Below are 12,407 nucleotides of genomic sequence, written 5' to 3' on the forward strand. Positions count from 1 at the left end.
TCCCCAGCGTCCCCACACACCCCCTAACTCCCTGCTGCTGTGACATCTGGCAGGGAGACCGCTGCGCTCCTGGGACACAGAGCGTGGAGCGCAGCTGAGCGGTGGGCAGCCCTTGGTCCAAGCTGGGAAAGCGCTGCTCAGCCAGCGAGCTCCCAGCACCAGCCTCATGCGTCTATCGCAGCAGCGTTCCCGGCCGCATCCTGCAGCGCATTGACTGTAACCGCTGTCCCAGCCCTCCGAGGAGACATGCCCTGGTCAGACGGATCGCGCCACCGGGGCCCAGGGCTCTGGAGGAGCAGCCTGCGCTATTCTTAGCTTTCTCTGCTCCATTCCCTCGCGCCCTGCCCGACCCTTTCCCATGGGATTTTCGCTGGGACTTGCTGTATTTAGCTCGTCTGATCTTTATTTGTCAGTCAGCTCTGGCAGCGTTTAGCGGCTCCTGAATTTCCTGCAGTGTTGCGACTGGCTTCTAGCCCAGAGCTGGACCGGCGGACTCTGTGTGCAGCAGTACAGACAAGGGGTCTCACCTCCCTAGAGCATGCTGGGATGCCTCTGCACATTGGACATAAAGGATCTGCACCAGCCCTGGCACTGGGGACAGCACTCTGACTAGGGTTATCCTCCCATTCCTAGGGGCCACAGGAAGCAGAGCACAAATTAGAGCAGCCCTGGGGCTGCTCTCATTCGCTCTGGGAGCGTGGGGGTGCTCAGAACATGGTAAGCACAATGGTGGCTACAGCTCCTCAGCCACCCCGAAGTCCCACCTCCCCCAGTGTGTCCCAGGGTGGGAATGGAGCAGCTGAGAATCGGGCCCATTGAATGCACAGGCTGCTGTCTGCCCTCTAGCAGATGGGATATCAGACCTGCTCATGTCACGCAGCCCCCAAACTGCATTAGCTTCCACTCTCTGGATCTCATTGCAAGATCAGGTTAGCTGCCCCCAGGCCCTTCCCTGGCTGCCCCAGGGTTCCAGTAACGAAGAAAGGTTGCTACGGGGGATTTTAGTACTGGCGAAAGGTGCCTGTCCGCAGAACAGGTGGCCAGAGACAGTGAAAGCGGGGGCCTCCCCCACCCCTCAGCTCTGAATGGATAGATAAGGGGAGGGGTCTAATCTCTGTGACCCACTCAGTCCTGGGTCTCTCTGCGAGGGCTGCCCACAGAGGTGCCAGGCCCCGCCAGGGGCACCGGTTGAGTTTGCCATGTGGAGATTTGTCCCCTGGGAAATAGTCTCAGCGTTTCCTGGGCCCCCAAAGAGCCCCTAAGTGTCTCACCCTGGGCCCTGCGGATCTGAGTCAGGTGCCAACTGGTGATGCAGAACGGGGATCTGTCCCCGTCCTTGCATCTCCTGCTGCAGGTGAAGAGCCTCTGATGAATGAATTAACAGGGGCAGCTACCCTGAGGAATCAAAGAGCTGCCTCTGTCCCGGCCGCTAGCATGGATCGAGAGACCATGGGATCGAGTCTCCTCTCGCTTACACCCGTGTAAATCAGGAGTGCGCTCACTGACACCAATGGGACGAGAAGAGAATCCAGCCACGTGCCTGGCTCTATCGGGCAAGTGATAGTCAGGGCACCAGGAGGCCCGGAGAAGGGCTACTGAGACCACAGCGTGGGGCCACCCACCCCCAGGAGCCACAAGGAAGGTGGCGGATGATTGATTTGTTAAGGATACTTACAAACACCCGCAAATGCCGCGCACACACCAACCCGATGGCACCGTTCTGATCGGGACCACACACCACAAGCACTGTGGGCTGCTTCCTTGGGAGGGACGGCAGAGGGAACACCTGCAGCGCAGAGAAAAACAATGGGATCAAAACCCTGCAGCGTCACTCAATCTGATCTCTGTCCCCATTCATATCAGCTTGGGCCCCATGGTAGGAAAAACCTCCCATGTCTCTCTCTGACCTTCCATCCCCAAGGTGCCTAAATCCATAAGCAGAGACAGGAAAAACTGCATCCATTGCTGAAATGCAGCCACCTCTGGGTTGGAACACAGCAGCTGTTTAACAGGGCACAGCAACGCTACACCAGTGGTTTAGAATAGGAAGTGGAGAAGTGTGCTGTATCCAGATGAAACTGCAATGGAGTGGGGAAGGCAGAATGGCGTTACGCCGCCTGGAATTTAGCCAGGCCACTGGGATTCACACCTCAATGGTTGCACAACGTGGTCCCAGAGGGGCCCGCCAGACTTATCTGAAAGACGGTGACCCCAGGAGCACGGGACCCGTTAGCCCCCACACTGGGACACGTAAGTCAGGCTGGAAGCACCCCACGAGACATGATGTACTCCCAGCCCCAGCAGCCATCTAGCTAGCATGGAGCCCGTGCACGAAGGAGCTGATGCAGAGGAGCAGGGCAGCTTGGCAGGCTCCTAACTGTCTCACTCGCTGCGGCCCTGCCGGACGGAGCAAAAGCAGTCTGAAAATTACCAAGCTGCACAGAGACCGCAGGCAAAGCCTCCTATTTATCCACCGGCTGATTTTTCCTGCTCTTGGAGTCTGGCCTCTAGTTCCATCCAAACACCGGACACAACCAAACTGCACAAACTATTTACGGTTCCTGACGCCCTGAACAAGCTTTTCAGTCCCTGGGCCCTGGCTGGCTCCGCTGCACCTTGGCTGGGACTCCAGACTTTGGGCACTGCCATGTTTCCGGAGTCTCCTGGCTCCAGGAGGAGGGAATGTCACCATTGCTGGGAAGGAGGGACAGAGACAGAGAGAAGACGCTGCTCCGCGAGCCCCCTCCTTGGGGCCTGAGACCGCACTTTGCAGCCATGAGGCTGTTCCCGGCAAGCACCGCGGTCGGGATTGGAGCTCAGGGATCGACGGATTTTTCAGTTCACCGGCAAGTCTGAATTGGTTTTAAACATTGTTTTGGGGCAAACCGAAAACATCATTTTTGGCAAATCAAAAAGTTGGGAAAAAATCTGTTTCAGGTCAAACACGGAGTGCTTCTTTTCTTTTTACATTTCCTAACAATAAAAACATAGGAAATTTTGAAACAAAAAGTTGTTTCGAGTCGAAAAAATATCTGAACATTTTGATTTTTTTGGTTTGTTTTTAGGGGTTAGCTCAAGACTCAGCTGAAACTGATACAAATTCACAAAATGTTTTGGTGTCACCAAATCTGAATTTTTTGCCAAAAAACGTCTGGGTCAATGAACTTTGCTCAGTCCATTCGGGATGTGCCCAGCGGCTTGGCAGGAAGGTGGAGAGTGAACCAGCTCTCACAGTGATGGCTGACTGGTTCTCAAGGTACATGATAGCATTAATGAAGACAATGTTACCCGCATTTCACACCTAGGTAAACTGAGGCAGCACAGCAACTAAAGGCCTGGAGTCCAGAGGGTGTTGAGGATTGCTTTTCTCCCCTAGATGCTTTGAGAGGAAGGCTAGCCTTGAGGGTAAGACACCGGGCTGGGAAACAGGAGCTCTTGGTTTAACCCTGGGCTTTGCCACAGATGCACTGGGTGACTTTGGGCAAGTCACTTTCCCGCTCTGGGCTTCCCCTCTGTCCGAGAGGGACAATGACGCTTCCTTTCTCCCATGGGTTGGCTAGTTAGACTGTGAGCCCTTTGGAGCGGGGACTGTGGCTCACGGTGTGTCTCTGCAGCCCCTGACACAGCAGGGCTGGGAGCTCAGCTGGGGCCTCTAGTTGCTCCTCTATTACAAATAACAACAACCGTCCTCGGTCACATGGTGGCAACAGTTTGATTCTAGCCCAGGGGCCCGATTTTCACAGGGCCGGCGCACCCCCTCCTCCAGCTAAGTCCCCGGAGCTCCTGACCCTCAGGTTCCTGACCCCCAGGAGCGTGCCTCCAACCCGCCCTCCTCCTGCATAAACCGGTACCTTCCCCCGCCGCCTGCCACCCTCCCGGGCTGCAGAACAATTCATCGGCCAGGCTACAAAAATGAAGAGCCGCACCACCGGGCATGCGGCTCTCCCGGGGAGAACGCTCGGGCACACCCAGCCAGCGTCGCGCAGCCAAGGCCACAGAGGATCGAGGAGCTCAACTCCCAAATGTTTCTCTTCCCAAAACAAATTGTTGTGCCCTTAAAAGGGGGGGGCACAGGCTGGCACAGAGGCTTAGAATGGAAAAGCTGAGCCAGCCCTAAATACAGTGGCGCTACTGAGCCTTCGCCCTCATAAGACACAAAGCTATCTTTGATCCATAAATCTTCTCTCTCTGTTTATGAAGGCCAAGCTGTACAAACACATGGGCACCTATTTTCTCCTGGAAACGGGGCGAGAATGACCTTCAGAGCTCTGTCCTGTCCTGCGCCATGTAAAAGGCAAGACTGAATCGCGTTTATCCCCCGAGCTTTCGTCGTGACAGAAACGCGCAGTTGAGGACCTTGCCCTGTCCAAAGGTGTCAGTGCGGCGAGCCACGGCTCCGGGATTTGGATGCCATGAGACTGAACGGGGCGTTGAGAAGCAATTATTCCCTGCCTGACGTACGGAGGAGACTTGTGGCTGGGAGGAAGTTTCTGCTACAATCTGTTCGTTTTTATTCCCCCTCATTAACATAGCTGAGGCCTCGTCTCCAGCAGAGAGGTCACCCTCTAATTGGGCACGCCTAGACGCAGCATTGCCTAGTGGTTAGAACATCAGACTAGGGGGCCGCTGATCAATCCCTGGCTCTGTCAGTAAAGTCCCGCTGGGGTGCCTCTGTTTCCCGTCCTACCTTTTGTCTTGTCCGTTTAGATTGTTAGCTCCTTAGGGCAGGGGCTGCCTAGGTGTACGTACAGCCCCTGGCACAATGGGACCCTGGTCTCTAGGTGCTGCTGTCATACAAATAAATAAGTTGATGTGGCAGACAAGGGGCAGAAATAACTTTTCACAGCCTGTCCATCAAGTGATTCCAGCCAGGGGAGAAGCCTTACTCAGGGACAAAGCTAGATTTACTCAGCCTGGAAACACTTTGGGGCAGGGACTGTCTTTTTGTTCTGGCTTTGTGCAGAGCCCAGCACAACGTGGGCCTGGGCCATGCCTGGGCTCCTAGGTGCTCCTGCAATACAGAGCATAAACAGTAACAAGCAGTCACTCAGTTGAGTCTTGGTGGAGAGGAAGTGTGCAAACAGCCCTCCCGCTGTGGTCCCACAATGCACTGCCCACTGCAGAGGTGGCCTGTCCGGTCACCTTTCTGCACTCCGCCGTCCAGGGGTCAGCTGTCCCCGTAGCCCTGGCACGGAGCTCACCTGCTAGCCATTGTCAGAGCGAGCGGTGCATTCCACGCAGCTGCTGGCGGGTGGGGCAGCGCTGGGCTGGGCCGACGATTCTGCCCCGGGAGACAGGGAGTGGGAAGTGAGCGGCTGTAGCCGATAAATGTGGAGCTAGGTCTCGGGGGAAGAGGGGTGAGACAAATCGTGTGCAGGACAGTGAAGATCTGCTTCTAACTATAACCTTCTTGGCAGCTGCGCTTTGGAGGGTCCCGCACGTTCCCAGGCACTCTCCGCTCGGGAGCTTCCCTGGGGACTGGCTGAGCAGAAGCAGGAGCTGCTTCGAGGGGTTTTAAGCGACAGCTGAAAATAGAAGGGGCCGGTTTTATAAATCCCAGCAGCTGGCGGGTTTGCTTCTGAACAGACGGCCCATTGCCAGGGCCAGAATTAATCCTGCGGCTCAAAGATAGCAGAGGAAGGTGATTAAAAAAAGCCCGCCTGGATAGGGAAGAATATCTGTCTAATACTGCTATTAACCACCATCCGCTAGCCACGCTCTCCCACGGAGGGGTGCGCTCAATGCGCCTTCTTTACATTTCCCCCCATTTACGTAACTGGATTTTGACAAAGCTTTGCACACGTGGGGCTGAAAAGAGACACTTTCAGGCCCCTGGGGAAAGGCCCCTGGCCACGTGGGCCTCCCCACAAATGCAAATCTGTTCTCCCCTCCTCTGCCCTGCCGTATTCCTTGCCAGATGGCAAGTGAGGTATGCAGCTAGTCCATGGAGCTGTGCGTCCCTTTGCTGGTACCCTCTCCCCTCTGGCGTGTGCTACATGCCCCTGGCGTGTCCTGTCTTTAATTAGACTGTAAGATCACTGGGCAGGGACCGTGCCTTTCTCTTTATCTGTGCAGCTCCGAGCCCACTCCTGACCGGGGCTCTGAGAGCTGCCACAGGAGAAATCCGGAAGGCTGCTAAGCTTCACCAGCTTTTGCAACAAAGACCGGTCAGGTTCAAACAGTCCCCCCAAAATAGAGCCAAATGCCATCTACCCTCCAGTAACAGTAGAATCATAGAATATCAGGGTTGGAGGAGACCTTAGAAGGTCATCTAGTCCAATCCCCTGCTTGAAGCAGGACCAACAGCAACTAAATCATCCCAACCAGGGCTTTGTCAAGCCGGGCCTTAAAAACCGCTAAGGAAGGAGATTCCACCACCTCCCTAGGTAACCCGTTCCAGTGCTTCACCACCCTCCTAGTGAAATAGTGTATCCTAATATCCAACCTAAACCTCCCCCACTGCACCTTGAGACCATGGCTCCTTGTTCTGTCATCTGCTACCACTGAGAACAGCCGAGCTCCATCCTCTTTGGAAACCCCCTTCAGGTAGCTGAAGGCTGCTCTCAACTCCCCACTCACTCTTCTCTTCTGCAGACTAAACAATCCCAGTTCCCTCAGCCTCTCCTCATGAGTCATGTGCCCCAGCCCCCTGATCATTTTTGTTGCCCTCTGCTGGATTCTCTCCAATTTGTCCACATCCCTTCTGTAGTGGGGGGCTCAAAACTGGATACAGTACTCCAGATGTGGGCTCCAGGCTGAAGATCTGCTGGCAATGCTCCTATTAATGCAGCCCAATATGCCATTAGCCTTCTTGGAAACAAGGGCACGCTGCTGACTCATATCCAGCTTCTCATCCATTGTAATCCCCAGGTCCTTTTCTGCAGAACTGCCGCTTAGCCAGTCGGTCCCCAGCCTGTCGCAGTGCATGGGATTCTTCCTCAGTGCAGGACTCTGCACTTGTCCTTGTTGAACCTCATCAGATTTCTTTTGGCCCAATCCTCCAATTTGTCTAGGTCCCTCTGGACCCTTTCACTACCCTCCAGCGTATCTACCTATCCCCCCATCTTAGTGTCATCTGCGAACTTGCTGAGGGTGCAGTCCATCCCATCATCCAGATCACTGATAAAGATGTTGAACAAAACCGGACCCAAGACTGACCCTTGGGGCACTCCGCTTGATAGCGGCTGCCAACTAGACACTGAGCCGTTGATCATTGCCCGTTGAGCCCGACAATCTAGCCAGCTTTCTATCCACTTTATAGTCCATCATCCAATCCATACTTCTTTAACTTCCTGGCAAGAATACTGTGGGAGACTGTAGCAAAAGCTTTGCTAAAGTCAAGATATATCATGTCCATTGCTTTTCCCTCATCCACAGAGCCAGTTATCTCATCATAGGGCCAACTTGGTGCAAAACCAGGTGCAACTCGGTACTTTGCTTTGACCCAAGCATGTAGCTGAGATTTGGGGTTCGTTCGACCAGAAATTCAGGAGGCTGCAAACCCAGGTGGGTCAGAACCACAAGAACGGGACCGTGGCTTTTTTAGGCTGTTCTAAGGAAAACTGTGACACCGAGCACCCTTGCATTCACACCCTACAGGCCACTGTAATAATCTCTGTACAAAATACGCCTGATGAGGTGAAAACTAATAACTAGCCGCTGATCACTGATAGTCTTGGGACGTGTGTAGGCGCTATGGATACACACTGGAATGTGTTTGACCCAGGTATGGCGGGGGAGTTGGTAACCAGGCCTTTCCACAGGAACGTGTCTTTAAACTGAACTGTTTGGTAACTCCAGTTAAAGTAGCAAACTGTTGACTATTGACTCCTGAAAAGGGCAACGAACCTTAACATCTGATTGTCCCAGGACTGGGCTGGAGGTTTCAGAACACACCTTTCTGGGGCAGAGGGTGGAGTCACTGTACCAGGTGTGACCCAAGGCTGGGGGAAGCCAGGGGAAATCTGTGGCATTGCAGGCAGGCTCCAAAGCATCGGCCCAGGGCTTCCCAGTAGTAGGCAGAGTGCACACTTGGTGCTGGCTGTGGGCATCCCAGGTAGAGCGCCACCATGGCCAGGCAGCGGGAGGCACTCAGGGTTACGGGGTAAGAGGTGCCAGCCCCTCACCAGTCTGGATTGCACCCCAGAACGTCACAGGAGCGATTGCAGCAAACAAGTCAAACGCCCCCACCCCTGGATTCCAAAAACATTTTCAGCCACCGGGACAAATCCCTGCCCCACGTGGCCCTGGTAGCAGAATGGGGCCGCTGGGCGTGAGCATGGCGGCGAGCCGGAGGAGTCTGAATTCTAGGCATCCCTGCTGCCATCCATGAAGGCAGAGCGCACCTGAGCGAGCCCAGAGACCGACGCGCTCACCACTCTCACTCTGTGCATGGCAGCCGTCCTAAGTGGCATTCTCCCCGCCAACCCCAGGGAAACTCGTACATGTCGCCTGTCCTCTTGCAGGCCAGCCCTGTAGCCCGGGAGCCCCTGCGACCAGAGACTAGCAAGGCGGCACAAGGCAGCTGGCCCCAGGAGCAGCCAGCTTAAGAATGGCCCATTATAAAGAGCGCAATCGACTATTTTAGAACGGACCAGCTGAGCCGTAGCCTCCCTCCCCCGCCTTGCAAATCTGACTGTCTCTACCAGGCTGCCAGGTCAGCGAGCCGTGCCAACTGGGTGAGCAGCGGGCTGGCAAAGGGGGGCCAGAGCAGGTGCAAATGGGGCCTGGGGTGGGCAAGCTCCCCCTTGCCCAGATCCTGCAACAGCCTCTCCGTGTGGGGCCAGGGCTCTGTGTGTCCGGGGCAGCTGTGGCCAGGTGGGTCAGATTTCACGTGGCGTGGAACTTCCCCCTTCTCCCACCAGCGTGGTGGGTTTGGGGCAGGAGCCGGTGGAGGAGACAGGCAGCCCAGGGAGTGAAGCAGATGCCCCTGTCCTCTGTAGGGGTCCCACGAAGCCCACAGATCTTCGGGCGTCTGTGGGGTGGAAGGCCCCAGGTGCAACGGAAATCAGGCTCATGTCTCCACTGCCCTGGCATCATCTCCCAAGAGCCTCAAAAGCCCCGGGAGGGAAACAAAGCTCCCCGAGGTAACAGCCTCCTTCCCTGGGAGATCAGCCAGGGCTGGCTTGTTCTAATGCTGCAACCTTCGAGCCAGCCAACGGCAAGATGTGGGCATTGTCTGCGGGCTCTTTGGGAAGTCTGCCACTGGCATCAGCAGATGGCACATGGTGCTCTCCATGGGGCTCCTGCTGTGCAATTCCTCCCTCCTAATAAACACAGCTGGGCTTTGGAATTCGTGGCTGGACTCTTGTTAACAATGCCCCGCTCCAAGCAACAAGCGGGGGCCAGGTAGGGATGAGGTGCCAAGCTGCCTTCCCCATGGATTCTGTTGATAGATGGGGAGGAAACTGGGCCATGCCTTCCTCCAGGTCCAGGCTCCCTGCCGGGGGAGGCCTGGTTTGCATGGATACACTGGATCCCCATGCAAGCAGCCGTCTCCCTAGGGCACTGGGTACCCCAGTTCTGCCACAGGCACCGGGTAACCGGGCGCTGCAGCTGACTCCAGTGCTTGGAACATTGAATGGCTCACAATAAGCTTTGCATCCAGCCGAGACAGGTCCCCTTTCCCCCTCCGGCAGCCGGCCCGGCTCTCTGGGAACGGGAGAGCATTTTCCCCTGGAGTTCGTAACCTCAGATCACATTTTTTTTTAAAGAAAATAAAAAGTTGACCTCCTGCGCAAGCAGTTTAACCCAGATGAAATAATTGAAGGTGCCCAAGGAATCCAAAAACAACAGTGGGAGGAAGAAGGAGAATGGAAAGCCTTGGTCCCATTGCCATCTGCTTAATGTCCCAGCAAACAGCCAGCAGCTGACAGGAACGGCCACGGCTGAAGCGAATCTCTGCAGCATGACTGATTGCACCACGCAGCCAGGAGCCACCGGGTGCCAGTCCCAGCTCTGGCTGATGGGACCCCTCTCGGTACCTCAGTTTCCCCATCTGTACGGGGAGGATGCTGCTGCTGAGCTCACTGCAGAGGGGATGCTGCTGAGGGTTAATCAGAACACTGGGCAGATTGTATTCGTGTGCGTAGGGCTGGGAGCTCTTGGGCAAGGACCGTCTTCACTGGGGTGGGGTCCTTAGGGCTCCAAAGGCCACATTTAACCAGGATGGAGCTGAGGATGAACCAGGGAATTCTGCTGTGCATTTCAAATGCCACAAAGTCAGTTTGTGGCTCAGCCCCACCCAGCCCCACAGCTGCACTTTGAGCCGCTGGAGGGTCGCTGACAATCACCCACCTCCATACCGTGGCTCTCTAAGGAGTCACCTTGGGGAAAGCGGACCTGACCACTGGGCTCTGAGCCTTCAGACCCGGAACACCAGACCCACAGCAGCCAGGCCCAACCCCCAGCCCCAGAACACCAAACTCCATCTCCCAAAGGCTTGGGAACCTCAGAGCCGTGCCTGGATGTGGAGCCGAACTCTCCAGCTGGGGTCCAGCTGCAAGGCTGATCTGACCCCAAACGCCCCAGAGGCTCCCAGCGTCGGATGCTGATCTGGACCTGGGGCCCGACCTCGTGACTCGGGCCTTTCTCCATTTGGTTTCCAAACCCTTCTCCGAAGGAGAAATTGTTCAGGTGCTCACGTGTCCTGTCGAAAGGACCAAGGGGCCCGCATGCAGCGGGGTTCTGGTTTGAAGGGGCTGCACGGGGCTCTCCTAATGCCGCAGAGGAGCGCGCGGGGATCGAATCCCACTTTGTGTATCACGCCGGACAAGCGAAGGGTTCATTTTCCCCTTGGCAGGTTTGGCCTTCATTTAAGGCAGCGCTGATAGGATCTCGCCCCATCGGCTGTTTCAGGGCCTAGCTCAGCTCCTGGAGCCGCTCTGCATGGCCCCCTACCTGAACTCTGCCACCCCAGGCATCCGTCACCCCCTGCAATGAATTTGTGGGGTTTGAGACTCTGAGTCCAGGACAGGGGGAATCGCGGCCATGACAGGATACTCAGGAGACATGAGCGCTGCCCCTGCTCGTTATTTCAGTAGCAGAGAGAAGCCCCACCTGAGCTGAGAACCCCACGGTGCCAGGCCCTGCATAGGCACAGGGGGAAGAGACAGACCCTAAGAGCTCACTGTTTAAATAGACAAGACGGCCACAGGAAGGATCATTAGCCCCAGGGTGGGGTGAGGCCCAGAGAGATGCAGTGACTTGCCCAAGGTCAGGGAGTCTAGCAGAGTCCAGAATCAAACCCACATCTCCTGAGCCCCAGCTCAGTGCCTTAGCCACGAGGCCAGGGCTTTCTGAGCAGAGATGGGGGCAAAGGGAGGAAGACTCCTCCTCATGCTCTGATCAGCCTTTTAGCCTTTGCTGGAATCACCATTCAAACAGCTTGGTTCTGAGAGAGAAAAATGCAAAAACAAAAAACAAAACAAAAACAACCCCTGGGATATATTTATTGTTTTAGAACTCTCTAAATTCAGGTTCTTTGGTCTAAAAAGATAATTTAAGCTCGATCACACTCCAGCCCTACCCTCCGCCAGCCCCGCAGAGCAGTGATCTCATCAGACTTCCTGTGTGGAAGAGCCCTGTGGAAAACCCAGGTGTTCTGAGACGACGGGTTGGTGAGTCCGTCAGAGGGGTTCTTTCCTCTGACCTGTAACAACGCCCCATCGAGGTATCTTTGGTGTGCGGTATACACTCAAGATCCAGTTTTTCCAAAAGCCCGTGGGGGCCTGGGTCAAACTCAGGTAACCTCCAGCACACCTGAGAGCTTCCCCCGTTGCTTCAATTGGATACAGAATTCTACTCCACTTCCTGCTCTAAACTGTCACTATGCACCAGTGTCCCACCCCAGAGGGGACTAAAGTGATTGATCCTCTTGCTTACCTCACAGGGGCATTAACTGATCAATAAAATAGCAAAGCCAGGAAGCCAACAGATAGTGTTGTCTGTCTGCAATAGCTAGTCCAACACCCCTTGCTTCCTTCTCTCTTTTATAAGCTGCAAATCAGACCTCCGTCTACACCCATTAGGAATGGATTTCTTAATGCCAAAGCAGGGATAAACCCATGAACTGGCCTCTCCCAGAAACTAACCCAACAAAAGGTCAGAGGCGGACGCTCCAGCCTGACTCTCTGACACTTATATCCATTTTGTGAAAGATGTTGCTTGTCGCATCTTAAAAAGTGTTACAGCGCAGGATTCATTTGTAAGAGATTTCAGTCCTGAGGCAGTACCCTGGGTCTCCCGGTTCACTGTGACAGCACAGTCCTGGGTCCACAGTTCCAGTTAGTAGCTCTGAAGACTGCTACAGTTATAAAACTAACCACGGACCATTGACACTGGGCAGGGAAACTGAATTCTCAGACCCCCGTGCAGAACAGACAATACCCAGCCTGCATCTCTGAATG

At 55.1% G+C, this 12,407-nt stretch overlaps 1 protein-coding gene across 2 annotated transcripts in view; it reads right to left on the reverse strand.

The window, feature by feature from the left end:
• YJEFN3 (YjeF N-terminal domain containing 3) overlaps window positions 1-12,407 on the reverse strand; it is a 47,779-nt gene that overhangs the window by 11,392 nt on the left and 23,980 nt on the right. For both annotated transcript variants that reach the window (XM_043535861.1, XM_037885725.2), the window contains exon 4: window positions 1,676-1,786. In XM_043535861.1, the coding sequence (XP_043391796.1) occupies window positions 1,676-1,786 (111 nt within the window). The remainder of the gene's footprint in view (window positions 1-1,675; window positions 1,787-12,407) is intronic.

This window comes from Chelonia mydas, chromosome 25, assembly GCF_015237465.2.
Source record: "Chelonia mydas isolate rCheMyd1 chromosome 25, rCheMyd1.pri.v2, whole genome shotgun sequence".
NCBI lineage: Eukaryota > Metazoa > Chordata > Testudines > Cheloniidae > Chelonia > Chelonia mydas.